At 52.9% G+C, this 17,902-nt stretch overlaps 1 protein-coding gene across 11 annotated transcripts in view; it reads right to left on the bottom strand.

Annotated features, from left to right (window-relative positions):
* The window catches only part of ADARB1 (adenosine deaminase RNA specific B1), a 137,847-nt gene that overhangs the window by 23,053 nt on the left and 96,892 nt on the right, over positions 1–17,902 (bottom strand). For 9 of the 11 annotated variants that reach the window (XR_009612552.3, XM_060640611.3, XM_060640617.3 and 6 more), the window contains 4 exons: positions 15,825–15,993; positions 15,046–15,194; positions 13,829–14,060; positions 958–1,139 (listed from right to left, as the gene is read on the bottom strand). Coding sequence is in view for 10 of the 11 variants with exons in the window: in XM_060640611.3 (XP_060496594.1) it covers positions 958–1,139; positions 13,829–14,060; positions 15,046–15,194; positions 15,825–15,993 (732 nt within the window). In the remaining variant the exon portion in view is untranslated. The remainder of the gene's footprint in view (positions 1–957; positions 1,140–13,828; positions 14,061–15,045; positions 15,195–15,824; positions 15,994–17,902) is intronic. The other 2 variants (XM_060640606.3, XM_060640607.3) reach the window with 2 other exon arrangements.

Below are 17,902 nucleotides of genomic sequence, written 5' to 3' on the forward strand. Positions count from 1 at the left end.
GGGAACCCGTGTGCTGACCCACAAGGAAATACTCACGCTCACCTCCTGTGTCCCAGCAGACGCTCTGTGCACGTGGACGCCACGGCTGCAATTTCCCACCAAGCGTTAGCAGAGTCAGTATTTTGTCTTTAAAGGTCGTGCTTAAAGTCAGGGGGGCTGCAGAATTTGATCAGACACAACCACCGGTCTCCTCCATTGTGCATAATTCACACGCTCTAAGAGATGTGCCTTCAAACAAAATGCCACACCGCTTTTCCCCAGGGAAAGGTGAGCTAGCGGCCAGCACCACAAACAAGGCAGCACACGCGCACACACCGGGAGAAACACGTTTTAGTTTGGGGTTATGGTTTTAGTTCAGGGCTTTAAAAAAGTAAGCAAAACGATATTTTCAAAAGGAAAAAAATACCTTAACTGCATCCTTTAAACGGGCTGAACTGAGAGATTAGGACCCTTGCATTCAAGAGCTGCTGTTCCCTCACCGGTCACCACTGAGATGCTACAGGGGACACAGCAGACAAACCGGTGACAAAGGGCACTCGGGCATGTCATCACTGACACATCCCGGACCCGTCCCGGGTACGCCCAGCTCCGTCGCCAGCCTCCCGAGCGCGAGCCGGGCTCGTCACGGAGACGACCGATCCCGGGAGGCCCAGCCCAGCTTCGTCTCGGACGCTGACGCCTGCGTCATTTCCGTGGCATCTGCGAGCCTCTCCCGCGACACAGAAAAACACGCAGGCGCCACGTGTGGGCTCTGCAAAACGTCAAGGCTTCCAATCGACGAGAAGATGAAGCGTACGAGGCCCCGCTTACGATGGCCCAGAGGCCCCGACACACCGCCTTCCACCCTCACAGAGCGGCCCGGCCTTTCTGACGGCCGGAGCAGCATCCCCACGGCATCCGCACTGGCGAGACGCGGTTATCTGAACAAGGAAACGACCCCGCTGGAGAGGTACTTGCCGCTGAGCAGAGGCTTGTTGAGGGCGTACAGCGGGGGCAGGTCTTCTATGTTTGCGATCCGCTGGTACATGGCCCTGGAGAGGTGGTCCCCGTGGTAGAGGCTGCCCAGGATGATGCTCGAGAAGTAAATCGGCTCCACGAAGATGCTGAGCAGTGAGCCCTGGACGCCCACCACGTTCCACCTGGGGGCAGAGGGAACACACGCTTGAGTGCAAGAGGGGGGGTCCGTGTCGCACGCGCAGCGAGCCAGCGCCACGCACGGCTGCCTGGTCGCACTCACGTGCCTCGATGTGTACAAACAGGAGAAGACAGCACTTAAAAATTTTAACTGACGTAGAGAAAATCCTACTTAACAATTATTCGGAGCTGTGGAAACATCCCTTGCCTTTGTGCCTCCCGTGACACACCCTCTGAGGCTCAGTTCTAAAAGAAGGTTCAGTGAGCCACGTTTCTTGGGAGAAAAGTCAAAAGAGAAAGTAAATCTTTACGTTATTACTTCCAATAAAAGTAACTGCAAAGGAGACGTTGAAAACATCAAACCGGTTGCCTGTTCCTCGGTAACAACCCCGGGCGGAGCCTGGTCTGACACACGCAGGGAGGCTCGGCCAGGGGTGGGGGGTGAGGTCCCTGCGGCGGCCGGCCCTCCCCTGCCCGCAGCGGGGACTGACCCGAGCAGGACGGCGCAGGATGGGCGACCGTGTGCTCGGCTGACGCTGGTCAAGATGCGTTCCCGTCACTGACAACCTAGGCTCCTGCTTGAGCCTCTGCCCTCGCACCGGCACGGCCCTGCCCCCTTCCCACGTCCTACAGACAGCAGCAGGTGCTGGGCACCAAGTCCGTGGGGCCGGGAAGGCGCGGCCCACGTGTTCTGGGGCCAGGGGGCCGTCTGGACTGGGAGCGAGTGGAGTCAAGGCAAACACACGATCAAGAACATAAGTGGAGGGAAATCAATCCAAGGGAAGGCAAGGTCCCCAGAAAAGGAAAACTTCGGGGAAGGTCCTGAGGGCAACCTTGGGTTGCAACCTGGGTCCTGGGGGCCCAGCCAGACCTGGGAGGGGGTGCAGTGGCTGCCCCGAGAGGAAGGAGAGGAAGGTCGGGGGAAGGCAGGGGCTGAACCTACCCGGGCAGCCTGAGGCCGGTGGGGAGCCACTGAAGGATGGCACAAGGCAGCCACTCCATCTAACTTAGTGGAAGTGTTTTTAGGAGACGACTCACCTCCACGTTCCTCCATGTGTCAGGAAGGAGCCCCAGGCAGAGGCCGTGGGAAGGCCGTCTGCAGGTCACAAGGGGGTGGGGACAGGGAAGTGAGGCCCGTCTTAGAAACATCCTGGGCTTGGGTCTGGGGGGCTGCAAGGTCTGGACAGGATGTGGGGGCGGGGCTGGGGTGTCGTGCAGTGAGGCCCAGGCCACTCCGTCTAGAGCCCTCCCTCCCCCGCTCACACTGCTCTCACCTCACGGCCACTGGACTTCAGGCCGAAGTCCAGTGGCCCCCCCCGCCCTCATGGAAGGGGACAGAGGGCAGTGCCCAGTGGGTCAATGCTGGCAACCAGTGGTGGCACAGGGTTCTCTGCCCGAACTCCTGACCCACCCAGCTCCACATTCTGTTTTCGGGCTCTCCTGCTGGCTCCTGTCACCTGCTGGCAGCCAGCAGTGCTGGGGACCTCCTTTCAGAACAGACCCCGGAGCCGACTCGTTGCGTTGCTCCTGCAGGTCAAGTCACAGGTCCCCACCTGCTGCATCGCTGTCGCCTCCCCCCCCCCCCCCGCGTGGCCCATCCCTGGAGAGCGGCCATGTGACCCTGTGACAACAGGCCAGGCCTGGTCACTCCCGTGCACAAAACCCTCCAAGGCCCCTATCTTCTCCCTAGAAAACACCATCGTTCCAAAGGTCTGTGCAACCAGTTGCTGCCCCCCCACCCCCCTCCCATGCTCGGGCCACCAGGGGCGAGGGGGCTCCCGGCCACTCCTCCCAGGTCCTCCAGCCTCCTGGGTACGGGGCCCCCGCCTGTTAGTCTCTGCAGCAAGTTCCTCTCAGGGGGCCCTCCCGTGTGCCCTCCTGGGCTACCTACATAATCTACGGTCTACCGCTCATAGCTGTCCCCTCCCCCCACCCCCCAACCAGCGTGCAAGCTCCACGGAGGAGAGGCTTCGGCTGTATTCGCTGAGCTCTCCCGGCGCTCAAACTACACACCTGCCACGTACAGATCAATAATGCACGCTGAGGGGGGAGCCCCCAGCCCTGCGTGTGCCTCCCACCCCCTAAAAAGGAAGGTCAAACGCAGGTCTTCCTATCCTGCAAGAAAAAGCATGAAGTGCTTACAAAAATCTCAGGGCAGCCCTCCTTATGTACATTCAAGCCTGCGTAGGGGTTTAGACCATTTTAGGGGGAACTCGGCCTCCCAGGACAACCTTTAAAACAGTGATTTTGCAGAACCCTGTACTTGGCAACGAGTCATTAATTCTGAGCACGTGCTTCGCAGCAGGACTCTAGGAGCCGTGACGGCCCCGTGGAGGCCCTGGCGGGAACGCGGGGCGTGCCCCCCGCTTGGCAGATGGGCTCCTGCCGATGCACCTTACAGAGCCCTGGGAGGGCGAGGAGAGCAGACGCCGCGGGGCTCCAGGCAAACAACGCCCCCCAGCCGCCCTCTGCAAAGACTGCAAACTGGCTCAGCCCCGCGTGAGGGTGCAGGGGTCCACGGGTCCACGGCGTTGTGCCGGGCGATGCTAGAAAGAACCAGGCAGGTGCCCACACGCTCCGCCCTCTCTTGCTCTCCTCCCCCCGTGATTTCTTGGAGGCCAGGGCTCAGAGCACTGTCGCCCGGCCAGGTCCCTGACGAAGCTTCTCCACAGCCGCCCACGGCCTCCACGGGAGCGCGGGGGCCCTTCTCCCCACCGCACGGTCTCCCCACTGGGCTGTCTCGGAGTGTGCCCACACAGGAAGCCCCGGCTTCCTCCCTCAGCTCCACGCAGCCGGGCGCACAGAGGCTGTGGTCATCAGAACCAAGGTCACCCCACCTGCTTCTCCACGGGACTCGCCGCGAGACTGCCCCCACGCAGCCTTCTCGGCCAAACCGCCCACCAGACAGACGCATGGTACCTGGTGACCCTTGGCGTCAGTGCCGTGCCTCCCTCCCCGCCCCCAGCCCACGGTGGCCTCGCCCCTAAGCCTGCCCCCTGCCCCTGTCCCGCGCTCTTCCGACGGAGTGACCCTGCCTCTCTGGGAGGGACACAGGTCAGCCCTGCCTTCCAGAAGGGACTCCCGAGATGCTCTCGTTCCCTTGGGGCGGAGACTGCAGCCAGCTGGTAGCCTGCAGGCCACCAGAGCATTTCCGAGGACTTTTCTAACCCTCCAGCCCCCTGGCCAGGTGTTCGAGTGATGCGGAATAGCGATCCCCTTTCAAGCCCCTTTCAAGCACTCTGGAGCTTATGCTAATGAGGTGACCCGGGAGGGTGGGGGCGGGTCCATAGGGACATAGGGACAAGTGGGCTGGAACCGCTCCACCCCGAGGGCTATGGCAGTGGGGGGCCGGGAGCGGCGAACAAGCAAGGAGCTCTAAGGGAGGTGCCATGTGCCCGGAGACGCGGATGCTCCATGCACCCCCGAACCTTCTCCTCTTCCACCTGGCTGTTCCCGAGTTGTATTCTTCGTAACCAACCGGTAGGTGTTAAGTAAACTGTTTTCTCTGACTTCCGTGAGCTATATTAGCAAATTGTTCAACCCGAGGACTGAGTCCAATAGCCGAGTGAGACAGGGTACGGGGGCCCCAGTGCCCTGTTCTAGCAGACGCGACTGTCATCTGCAGGGGGGGCAGTCCCGTGAGGCCCAGCCCTTAATCTGCGGGGTCTGCATGAGCTCCAGGAGGCATCCCAGGGAGCCGGAGAACCGTGCGTGTGGGCGCCCACACACCACACCCGTGGGGGGCGAGAGAGGCAGCAGGGGTGGTAGCTGTCTCCATGTTGTCCCTTCTAGAAGCATCCTGCCCCCTTTCCTCCAGGCCTGTGTGTCTGCCTTGTCTGCTGTTTGCACGGATGACGCGTAACCAGTTTACAGGCACAGGTCGTGAGGGTTCCCGTCCGTGAGTTTTGACTTTTATACGAGTGTCACCCCATCTCAACAAGACCTGGAACATGTTTCCTTCTCGCCTGCAGGGACCCTTCTTCAGGCAGCGCCTCTGAATTACCGAGCTGCAGGAATTGGCTTTATGGGCTGGGTTCTCACCTCTTGCTGGTTATAGAAGTCAGAGTCTCTTTCCCCAGTGTGTGGCTTTTCTCTTCACTGTATCTAAAGGGGTTTTGGTAAATAAGTTTTAAATTTCCAAGTTAGTCAAATTTATTCATGTTTTTCTTTCTAATTTGGGCCTTCTGCGCCTTGATTGAGAAATCTGCTTAAGTGGAAGCCACAAGGATTGCCAGGACCCACTCTTCGCGTTCAGCTCCGTAATTTGCCTGGAACGTGCTTCTGTGTGCCGTGTGAAGGGGCCTGCTTTTCTCGGAGCATAAACACGCTCCGGGACTGTTTGCCGACCGCGGATCCCACACGCAGCAGCGCCTGCACCTGCGGTCCCGTTCCCTCCCCCTCTAAGCAGCGCAGCCGCCATCCATCCCGGCTCGGGGGGCGACGTGCGAGCCCGCTGTCCCCGGCTGCCTGCACGCGTCTGGGCCGGGTTCCAGGTGATGGGACACAGCTGCCGCGTGACTGTGCCTGTGGCGGCCGGGCCGCCCCTCCTCCCTGCCGTCGGACCAGGCGCCGGAGGATTCGGGAGGGGCGGGGGAGGGGGCGCTGTGGCGCCCCGAGGACAGAAGAGGTGTCCTGGATGCAGCAGGAAGACGGAACCCGGACGACCCACCTACTTCTGGACCTGACTTTCTGTGAGACAGAAATAAACTTCCATCTGGTTTATGTGTCCCCTCAAATGCGGGCAAAGCTGCCACCAGTCGTTACCAGTCTCACACTGCTGCGTTTCCATTTGAGTGCTGGGATCAGATTCCCGAGGGCTGGGAAAAAATTAGGGCATTTGATTAAAATTGCATTGAAGTTGTAGAAACTTCACTAGTTGATCCAACTATGGCAGACGCACTGTTGGCCCCGGTGTGGGTGGGCGGGTTTGTATGACTGAGGATGGCTTGCCACTTTCTCCTTTACCGTCCTTACTGCCGTGGTAACAGAGGTGATAATAATCCCAAAAAGTGAGCTGGGGATCCTTCCCTCATCTTCTAATCTCTAGAAAAGAGGACCTCAAATAGGGATCCTCAGCTCTGCAGGAATGTAGGGAGTTCACGCCAAAGCCGTCCAGGCGAGCGGGTCTGCCTTCTCTACAGCCCTCTCCTCTCTTTGGTTTTCTTCAGTTTGTTTCCTTCCTGGGATGGGGTGTGACGTGTGTATTTTGAATGGTTACATATTCCCCTCTCCACCTATGCCTGAGTCAGTTTCAGGAATGCACATTTTTCTGGAAGGCTGCTTTCATTTCCTTTCACTGTCAACACCCATTGCTGTTGAAGTCGCCTACAACCCTGCACGTAACCACCTACGGCTTGTTCTTTGTGACTGATTAGCTGTGCGACTCTGTGACTTCCGATCATTTTCTAATCTCCACTGTGATTCCCTCTTCTGGGTATTACTGAGGTGCAGCTGACACTCACTACAGGGCACATATTGAGGCCCACGCGGTAGTGAGAGGCGACTTCTGCCTGTGCCCTCGAGACCCATCATCCCCGGAGTCCTCCTTGTCCTATGTGCCCCCTGCTGCCCCTCCCTGGGCGGCCACTGACCTGCTTTCTGCCACTGGAGGTTAGTCTGCATTCTCTAGGATTTAAATTCATGGAACCACCCGCCAAGCACTCCTGTTTGTCCGGTTTCTCTTCCTCTGCACGGTTATTTTGAGGTTTACCCGCAGTGCACCGGGTGGCATTGTTCATCCCCCCCCCCAAGTACCCACCGCATGGACACCCACCGTGTGTCTATCCACTTACGTACAGGTGGCGGCTGGCCTGCCTCTGCTTGCCGACTACCACAAAGGGGCTCTGAGCACTCACGTGTGACTCTGCGGACGTGCACTTCCACTTCCACCTCGCACCCAGGAGCACGATGGCTGGGGCGTGCGACGGGCACATCCTTAGTCTTTTAAGAAATCGCCAACCCGTCTTCAAAAGAACATGCCGCCCACAGAAGACAAGGGCACCAGCCTCCCTGTATCCCTGTCAACCCTTTACGTGGCCGGTTGTTTTAATCTCAGCTCACAGTGTGACTTTGACCTCGCTTGCATTTTCTAGTGATGGTGAACGGTGCCGAGCATTCTATCGTGTGCGGATCTGACATCTTTTTTGGTAAAGTGTCCATTCAGATTATTTTGCCCCTTTTAAAAACTGCTTTTCCCCTGGTTGAGTTTTGAGGGTCTAAATTTATATACTGTATACAGGCCCTTTATCAGATACACGATTTGCGAATATTTCCTCCCAGTCGGTGATTTTACTTCTCATTCTCTAATGGTGTCTTTAAAGAGAAGCAATTTTAATTTGATGAAGTCCAATTTATCAGTTTTTCCTTTTATGGAGAGTGCTTTTAGTGTTATATCTAAGAAAACATCTACCACAACTGCCAAGATTTTCCCGTTTTCTTCTACAACTTTTACACATTACTATCTATGATCCTTTTTAAAAAATTTTTATCTTAATTTAGAGAGAGCACACGAGCAGGGCAGAGGGACAGAGGGAGAGTGACTCTTAAGCAGGCTCCACACTTATCATGGAGCCCGATGCAGGGCTCGATCCCATGACCCTGGGATCATGACCTAAGCCGAAATCAAGAGTCACTCACTCAACCAACTAAGCTACCCAGGCGCCCCCATCTGTGGCCCATTTTAATCTCTGTATGTGGTGAAAATATGAAGTTCCCTTGTCTGTTTTCACATAGAGAGGTCCACTTGTCCAGTTATCATTTGTTAAAAAGACTTTTCCTCCATGAATCACCACTGCACCTTGGTCAAAGGTCAGTGTGACCAACAAGGAACAAGTGGAATTTGAAACTAAAAAAATAATACCGTTTACATTATTAATACCTTCAAAAATTAAATATTTAGGTATAAATCTAACAGGATATGTATGAGATCTCTATGAGGAAAACTACCAAACTCCGAGAAAAGAATCAAAGAAGAACTACATAAATGCAGAGATATTCCATGCTCATGGACAGGAACACTGGGTATTGTTAAGATGTCGGCTCTTCTCGGCTTGGTCAGTCCCAGTCATGATCTCGGCAAGGTGTGCTGCAGGTGTTGACAAAATGATTCTCAAGTTCACCAGAGGCTAAAGACCCAGCACCACCAATGCAGCACAGGAGGAGAACACAGTCGGAGGACTGGCACTGGGGGGTTTTAGACTTACGACAAAACTGCAGTAACTGTGATACTGTGATTGGTAAGAAATGTATCTTGGTCTTATACATATTTGGTCTTTGTTCATGTTCATGGTTCCTGGCTCAGGCTCCTATAAAACCTTAGGAATTTCCTAGTTGAGAAGAGCCTTACAGATGTCTTTTGCTATGTTAATGAGGTGGCTTTTAGAAAGCACCTAAGGAGGAGGGCTGGTTTAGAGGGTTGGGAATTTCAGTCCCATCCCCCTGACCCCCAGGGAGGGGAGAGGGGCTAGAGGTTGAATTAATCACCAATAGCCAATGATTTGGAGCACCTGGCTGGCTCAGTTGGCAGAGCGTGCGACTCTTGATCTTTGGATCATGAGTTTGAACTCCATGTTGGATATAGAGATTACTTAAAAAAAAAAAAAAAAAAAATCAATGGCCAATGATTTAATCAAATGTGCCTATGTAATGAAGCATCCATAAAAACTGCAAAGGACAGGATTTGAAGCTTCCGGGTTGGTGGGTGTGTGGACGTGAGGAGAGCAGCACGGCTGGAGACGGCGTGGGTGCTCCCTGACCCTCCTCTCCCCATGCCTCGCCCTCTGCATCTCTTCATCTGGCTGTTCCTGAGTTATATCCTTTTATAATAAGCTAGTGATCTAGTGGGGGAGATGTTTCTCTGAGATCCGTGAGTCACCCTAGCAAGTTAACCGAATCCAAGGAGGAGGTCCTTGAGACCTCCAATTTACAGCTGGTTGGTTAGAAGCACAGGCCAACTGGAGGCCGCCCGGCTCATGTCCTCGTTAGAATGTGAGGAACCAATCCCTCCCCGACACGTATGACAGAACTGGATTCAAAATCCAAACGGCAATCAAGACACTGTAGTACTGGCAAAACAAGACACGAATAGATCAAGGGGACAGAAGAGAAAGCCCAGAAACAGACTCACATAGACACAGTTAACCGATCCTAGACAAAAAACAAAGGCAACACAGGGAGCAAAGAGAGTCTCTTCAACAAGTGGTGCTCAAACAACCGAGGACCCATGTGCAAAAAAATGAATCTGGACACAGACCCTACACCCTTCACGATAATTAACTCACAAGGATCACAGACCTAAATGCAGAATGCAAAACCATAACCCCCTAGAAACAACACAGGAGAAAACCTAGGTGACCTCGATATGGTGATGAGTGTACATACAGCACCGAGGGTGCAACCCACGAGAGACAACATTGATGAGATGGACTGCATTAAAATTTAGAACTTCGGCTTGGGTAAGACCAACGTCCACAGGATGAACAGACAAGTCACAGGCTGGGAGAAAAATCTGATAAGTGACTGTTATCTAAAACATGTGAAGAACTCTTAAAACTCAACAAGAAAACAAACTACCACGTTTTTAAAAATGGGCCAAAGATCTTAACAGACAGACAGGTCATCACGTTTGGGCTCCTGTGAAGAACGCTGCAGTGAACGCGGGTGAGCGAGAATCTGTTGGAGACCCCGCTTTCAGTTGTTGGGCGAATGCCCAGAAGTGGGATGGCTGGGTCACATGGCAGTTCTAGCTAGCGCTCTGACGAGCCGCCACACTGTTCCCGTAGCGGTGCCCCATCTACGTTCCCACCAGCCGCGCTCAGGGTTCCAAGCTCTCCACGTCCTCGCCAACACGTGTCATCTTCTGTCTCGTCCTGTTTTGTTGGCGGGGACATCCCCATGGGTGGGAGGGGGTGTCTCGCTGTGGTTTTGGTCCACGTGTCCCGGCCGATCGGGGACATCTTCCTGCACTTGTTGGCCGTCGGTGCATCTTCCCAGAGATGTGGCTTTTCAAGTGCTTTGTCCGTTTTTGAGTCAGGTTTTCTGTTGTCGATTTTTAGTAGTTCTCTACATGTTTTCAGAGTTTCTTACAAAACTGAACATATTCTTACCACGTGACCCAGCGATCACACTCGTTGGTATTTACTCAAAGGAGCTCAAAACGTAGGTCCGCACCAAACCTGCACACAGATGGTTTACAGAACTGCCAGCGCTGGGAACCAGTAAGGTGTCCTTTGGGAGGTGACGGGCAAACACACGGGTGCGTCCAGGCAACGGGATGGTATTCGGCGCTAAGAAGGAGCAGGCCGTCATGCCATGAAGACAGCACGAAGACGCCATGAAGACGGAGGGTCCGCAAGTGCATTTCACTAAGTGACAGCAGCCAATCTGAAAAGGCTACATCCTGTATGATTCTATCTGTGTGACGTTCTGAAAAAGGCGGGACCATGGAGACAACAGAAAGCTCAGGGGTTGTCAGGGGCTGGGGAGAGGAAGGGGTGACAGGGTGGAACACAGAGGATTTTCAAGGCAGTGAAAATACTCTTTATGACACCCTAATGACAAATACACGTGATTAAGTAACTGCCCAAACCCAGAGAACATGCCACACGCAGAGTAAAGCCTCATGTAAACTACGGACTCTGGGTGACTATGATGTATCCGGGCAGGTTCATCATTGGAACAGATGCACATTCTGGGGGGTGTGCGTGTGCGGGGACACAGAGTATATGGGAAATCTCTGTACACTCCTCTTAATTTTGTTGTGAACCCAAAACTGCTTTTTAAAGATATAAACTCTTGGGGCGCCTGGATGGCTCAGTCGGTTAAGTGTCTGACTTCAGCTCAGGTCATGATCTCACAGTCTGTGAGTTCGGGCCCCGCACTGAACTTTGCGCTGACAGTGCAGAGCCTGCTTCAGATTCTGTCTCCCTTTCTGCCCCTCCCCTGCTCATGCTCCGTCTCTCCCAAAAATAAATAAACATTTTAAAAAATTTAAAAAAATTAAATTAAAAAGTATATATATAAACTCTTAAAAAATGGTTAATGTGATAGATTTTACATCACATGTTTTTGCCACAATAAAAATAAATCGTGTTTGTCTCCATCGGCAACAATTATCCAGAATACACAATAGATAATAAGATAATTCTCACATGAATATAGGAAGTATGAAGTTCTAGGAATTAATCCATCAAAACTGCCTGGCATATAACTGACCCAGATGACAGTTCATGTATGGAAAAATATACAATACTCATGGAGGGACTGATTTAACTTTATGTTCATTCTTCCCCTTTCAATCCATAATTCCACAATTCCATATAAAATCTAAGCAAGACACGTGGTGCACCTGAGAAGCCGATTCTATAATATGTACAGAAGAACAGAGGCTCGTAAAAAGCTACAAGTGTGATGAGAGAAGGATGAAGAACAGTCTTATCCAACCAGACCTTTAAACACACTAAAATGTCAGAAGTGTAAAAACTGTGGAACCTGTACTAGTACACTGGATTATAGAGACTCGAGAGGCCAGGAGCCTAGGAGCAGCCCCATCTTTGTAAGGGTGTTCAGTATATTACAGGGACGCCTTCACAGATCAAAGAAGAGGGTCTCGATTATTTAGTAGACGTTCCCAGGAAAACTGACTCGCCATACTAAAGTAGTAAAGCCACATTATTATTTACAACACAAATGTATTAAAAGGCCTAAATTTGCTAGTAAAATGATAAAAATTTTGGAAAAAAGTACGGGAGAATATTTTCATGCCCTTAATTTGAGGAGGAATTTCTTAAATAAGATTCTAAAAGTACAAATCACAGGGTGAAAGATTAACGGGTAAGGTTCTAACAAAACGAAGCGTTTCTCCTCAGAGCGTGGCACGGACCAAGTGAAGATGGGGGTCTGGACTGGAGAAGACACGGAACCTTCTCCGACCATCAAAGACTGCAATAGCAACTACAACAAGAACGTCTGCCGGTCAAGATGACAAAAAGCATGAGATGCAGAAGACGAGTGGGTAGGACGGTGTGAACAGGTCACTCCAATGAGAAAGATGAACGACTGCACAGCTGCTCCACACCCCACAGAGCATTTTGAAATGAGGCAGAAACCAGCCTCACGCACCAGCGGTGGAAGCGTACACAGGCGTGACCCTTCTGGGCGCGGCAGAGACCGTGAAGTCCTACACGTGTGCAGCAGAGACCCTGGACGGCAAAGGTCTATGACGAGCCACGCTCACGAAAACTCCAGGCTGTGCTGTGGTGGAGAGCAGACCCAAGTCTCTATGGCGAGGGCACGGACGCAGCACGGCCATGACTATGGCAGGGTCTCTGCAGAAACCAGCCGTTTGTCACCGCATCGGGGACAGTGTCCAAACACTGGGTTGAATGAAACTACGAGACACAGAATAGCACCTAAAGCACAATTCCGTTTCTATGAATTAACAACATACACATAAATACCCTAAAATGACACCACCATGTATTTTTCCAAGGCCACACACACACACACACAAGTGAATGGATGGTGGACAGGAAGGACACATAAAAAGCAAATTCATCAAGGTGGGCACAGTGTGCACCTGTACCTAAGGGCAATGGACCACAGCATATGCTGATTCAAGTTCTGTGCACCTGAGGCTCTCTGACAAGGTCCTTGCAAGAAAATCAATACAAAGACCTTACAGACAACCGAACAGGTACATGCGTGCACATACATGCACGTCAACCGTGACGGTTTTGGAAGAGCAGTCAAGAACCCGATCACGACGAGCCGCACAGCAGAGCTCTGAAAAAGGAGGCGATCTTTGTCTTAATATGCTTTTGTGCCACCCAACTTCTCACACCTACCTACGTTACTTGCCTTTTTTTTTTTTCAAGCGAACGTTTGTTAAAAAATAAACAAAAAGCTACTGGAACTAACACCAGCGTCTGTTGAAATGAGGCCTTCTAAAATCTGGCCTGGACACACTTTGTCTGAAAGAGCCTTTGTCAAGCAAACGCAAAGTGTCAAGCAAACACTGCGTCTCAGCCGCCCCCGCCTCACTGGAAGCCACCACCCCCAACACGGGATGCTAGGGACACTCTGCACTCACAGAAACCCCAAATGGTAACTGTGGGGAACAGGACCACTAAGCTGGCATCTAGCAAGAATGAGAACACCCTTAGTTTTAGTTTTCTCTGGGAGCAAACCGTTTTACAACTTTTTTTTCAGAGAGAGAGAGAGAGAAAGGGAGAGAGAGAGAGAGAAGGAGGGAGAGGGAGGGAGGGAGGGACAGGGAGCATGAACAGGGGAGAGAGGGTAGAGGGAGAGAGAAAGAGAATCCCAAGCAGGCGCAATGCTCAGTGCAGAGCCCGGTGCGGGGCTCGATCCCATGACCCTGGGATCGTGACCTGAGCCAAAATCAAGAGTCACGCTGAACTGACTGAGCCCCCCAGGCGCCCCTGGGATCAAACTATCTGCAGCACACAGATGCCCCAATGCCCCGGAAGTGCACGCGCAAACGCAAGGGCGAGGCAGAGACGCAGCCCGAAGGACGGCAGCCCGAGGCCCAGCTCGATCCCCTCGAGGCGGCCCCCGACACACTGGGTGGGGCCCCGGTCCCACAGAGGGCGCAGGAGCACGGGGCAGGACACGCAGACGACACCAGGCCCAGAGCGGTGGACGGCGCCTGCGGGAGCCCGCGGGCGGGGAGCCTTACCGGGCCATCTTGTCGCTGCAGGACATGGTGAGCAGCCTCTCGCCCTGCAGCACCCCGTCCCACGTCTGCAGGCTGGCGTTGGACCGCACCGGAATCGTGCCTTCGCCAGACTCTATTTTCGTCCGCAGCTGTCCTCTGGCTTTGCGGTTTGGATGCCTGTCCGCTGGTTCTAGGAGAGGAAGGCCAGGTGAAAGTCCTCTCCTCTCCTCACGGGAAACAAGTGCAGCAGCTCCTACACATTTAAAGTCGAGTTTATGCCCGGGTGCACGTGCTCACTACACAGTAAGTGACAACCGCACGGGGCCCTGGGCAGGAAAGGCACAATGCAAACCAAAGTCATGGAAGTAGGTCCTAAAGAGCGCTTCCATTTTAACCAAAATGTTTACTTTCTATCATTAAAAATGAGCTGAAGCAAACAGGACAAAATGCTGACGTTCGCTAATTCTAGCGGATGGATATTTGAGTGTTTGTTACATTTTTTCCCTGCATTTTTAAATTTTCAAAAATATATTATGGGGATGCATAAATAATGCAGAGGGAAGCACATGCACAAACATCTAAAGTGATTGTCTCTGGGTGACAGGAATACGGGGGATTGGCAATTTTTCTTAATATTTTAAAAATACGTAGCCACCATCCAGAGTGAGAATGTGTTACTTTTTTAACCAGAGAAAATCATGCACTCAAATGTTGTCTTTGCAATAAATAATGCTTAAGCTGGGGAAAAGACATGAGGACACAAGTTACTATCAAATACAAGCACCAACCTCATATGCAAACACGGGTGGAGGCAAATGTGATGCGACAGGGCCCCCTTTGCACTGGTCTGTGCTGCTTCTGAAATTTCAGCCAAATACCCCAGGTACACACGCATCGAGTCACAGTTCCTCACAAACACAGGTGATGCGCACCTCTGATGTACAGACACAGACTGTCCAAATTTAAATACTAAAAGCAATGCTGGTTTGATAGCCTCACTCTATTCTAATTCCTCAGTATATCAGAATCAACGTATTTCATTAAGATTTTCTAATCAAATTACTAGTGGAAAAGAAAAATCTCCTGCTCTTATATATTCCTATCAGATCACTTTCAAGGTGACACTCTTCAAAAAAAGGGAGAAAAGGACGTTCACGCAAGTTTCCTCTTGCATCTGTTACTACGTAATCACCAATCTCCTCGAGACGTTGCTACTTGCTGAGCACTGGGTCTCGTACCTTCCAGAATCGGCTCGTGCGGCGAGAAAATTCTGGCGTCCCCACAGGGAGACGTGCTGATATACAGATGGAACTGAACGCTCTCCTTCAGCCTGAAGCCGCCGCGCTCTGACTTCTGAAAGACGGACCTTTTTTGATCGTCTTTGCTACTGGAAGGAAAAAAGTTGCGAAAAGGAACTTTAAAGCTGTAGACAAAGTCTAGTCTACCACGGTTGACGATGACTTTCAGAGGCCAGTGTTTTCACCAGGGTACAGATAAGCTGCAACGATAATATCTGCGTGTGATGACAATGAACGCAGTTCCTGTCCCCCCAATAATGAAGTTATCGGAATGCGGGTGACCTCCCCTCCTCCGCGTTTAGGACTTCAACACAGACGACAAACAGAGACGGGCGCATAAAGGAAAGTAGCTTGGACAGTTGGCCTGCTGTCTTTGCGTACGGGGACCACGATGGGTGGCCACGGTCCCAGGTGGCTTAGTTCTGCTCACACGCATGCTGCGCAAGACACAAGCACACGGTCTCGAACAGACTTCAGATCTACGACTGCGCCAGCGGTCAGCGCACGTGCGTGTGTGTGGCACCTGGCCAGCTCTCGTCTGTACCTTGAGCGTCATGGGAAAATGGGACCCAACCGCACTGCTGCCAATAAAGTTACTGTTTTAATTAAAGAGTTTTTCAGAGATTATAGAAACAACGAAAGGTTTTGCAGTACATTCTGATGGGAGGGGAATATTTTTTGAAAACTGCTCCCTTTAGTTATTTACTTAGTGCACTTACTTTAAGTAAAGCTCAAGCTGTGTATAAAGAAATCTGAGCAGGGACCTCCGAGCTACTATCTCCGCGTGGCAGTCATTTAACGCAAGGCCACGATCACTCATGTACTCGCCATTAATGCACTTTGTTCCCGTAGAGACACTTATCACCTTGGCATCTTTCACATCTGTGCCTGAAAAACAAACGAGACGTTATTCCTCTGAAGGCACAGGCACGCGTGCCTACCTGCGCTCCCGGGGTCTGCGTGCCTTCTCAGTGACTTCCCTTCCGGGCTGTGAGCCAACCACTCAGCCCGTCTTCACGCGCACGCCCGCCCCTACTTCTTACCAGGGCAGACCCGGGCTCCGCAAAGCACTTCCCGCTGAGGACTCGCTGTGCAACGTTTCTGGGAAGCCAACCTCCCTGCCTCTCTAGTGCACAGACTCTGAACCTAAGGGACTCATTTCCTCTGGACGCAGCCCCGTTGGGTACAGGTAGGGAGCACCGGGTAAGGGTCGACTAACCGGTCTGGCAGTTAGTTTTGAAATTAATAGCAAAGCACTAAGGAGGGTACGAGGAATGGCTCACAGAGGGATGAGGAGGAAAAGAGAAGCAACTCACAGTGTCCTGCCTAGGAATGCCTGTCACCGTCTAACTGTACTGGGAGTGAAGCCTGCTGGGGACTTCGGGCACGGGAAACGCGTCCACCCTGACAGGCGCGGGGCAAGGCCTGGAAAGCCTGACGGTAAACCGCACTTGCTATCAGCTGAGTGCAGGGCGTGTGCCCCAAGCGGTAGTTAGGTGAGGGTTTCACTTCAGTCCTGTGGGGTCCTCTGAGGGGCACGCGACCACTGTCTCCGTCTCAAAGATGAGGGCCCTGAGGCCCAGAGGGGTCAGAGCCTGCCCAGGGTCATTCAACCACGGGGAGCCCGAGCTGAAGCAGGCCAGGTGACGTCAGGGCCACGGGCCAAGGGCTGTGTGGTGCTGCCTGCAGGCGTAACCTGTGGTGCTGAGCAAAGGCCCCGAGTGAGATGCACACACCACGATGCAAAAAGCCCCGGGAGCCGGTCCGCGCCCCCTGAGCCCAGGAGGAGAGCCGCACGGAAGGGCCGCCCGCTGCTCACGCCAGCCGCTGGCGGAGGCCCAGAGCCTCGCCCCGGGAACGCTGCATGTCAGTAGCTGAAGCATTCACCCCTCGGTCATGTCGAGAGCAGCAGCAGAGAGAGAGGGAGAACCGGAGACAACACAGGCTTCAAACCCCAAATTAAACTGAGACCCCAGGTCACGTCCAGAGCCCTTCATGCTACCACAGACACACTCTCAGCTGTGCCACGGTATACACATTGTGCACGAAAAAGCCATCATCATTAAAGCAGCAGTCACGTGTCCTAGGGCATTGAGGGCTGGATCAATGCCGAGGGTCATGGAATCACATCCTGTCCACAATCAGATAGAGGAGAGCGACCTCGGGAGAAAAGGACAGAGCAGGGACCCCACAGAGGACTGAGGTGTTCTCCCTGGCCGGCAGGTGTAGACAGATAAACCACTGGCTTGCTCTCTGGCCCGAGGGCCGGATGTCTGCACACGGCCAGCGGGGCTGAATGGACGACCCAGTGTAGAGGGCCCCACAAGGAGCCTCAGACTCAGCCCCAGCCTGGCCAGCTGCAGGGACCCAGCAGGGGGCACGGCTGTGGTCTCCTGCTCTTGGGGTGGTCCAGGAGCAGGAGCTGCTGAGCGTTCTCACCTCCGGGTGAGGGAAAGAACTCAGAGAGGGCGCCTTATCCTGCTGGGACTTCCGGATTCATTTAATAGGGTTTCATGTGTCATCCCAAAGCGTGCTTTTTACCCAAGCAATTTCTGCTCTTGCTAGAGCTGCTCATCTATCTGCCCAATAAAAGTCACACACAAACTATCTGGAAGCATCACCATTAGTCGGGAAGTCAGATACGTCCCACTTTCAAATGACAGAAGTGCATTTTGCTGCCCTTTTCCAGAGTAGATCAAAACCACTCATTTATGGTTACAGGAACCAGACATTAATGCAGTGTGCCGTCTCCAAATAAAAAACTGAGGTTAAGAAACTGAACATTTGTAGGTGCAAT

The sequence above is a fragment of the Panthera onca genome, chromosome C2 (assembly GCF_046562875.1).
Source record: "Panthera onca isolate mPanOnc1 chromosome C2, mPanOnc1 haplotype 2, whole genome shotgun sequence".
NCBI classification, from domain to species: Eukaryota; Metazoa; Chordata; class Mammalia; order Carnivora; family Felidae; genus Panthera; species Panthera onca.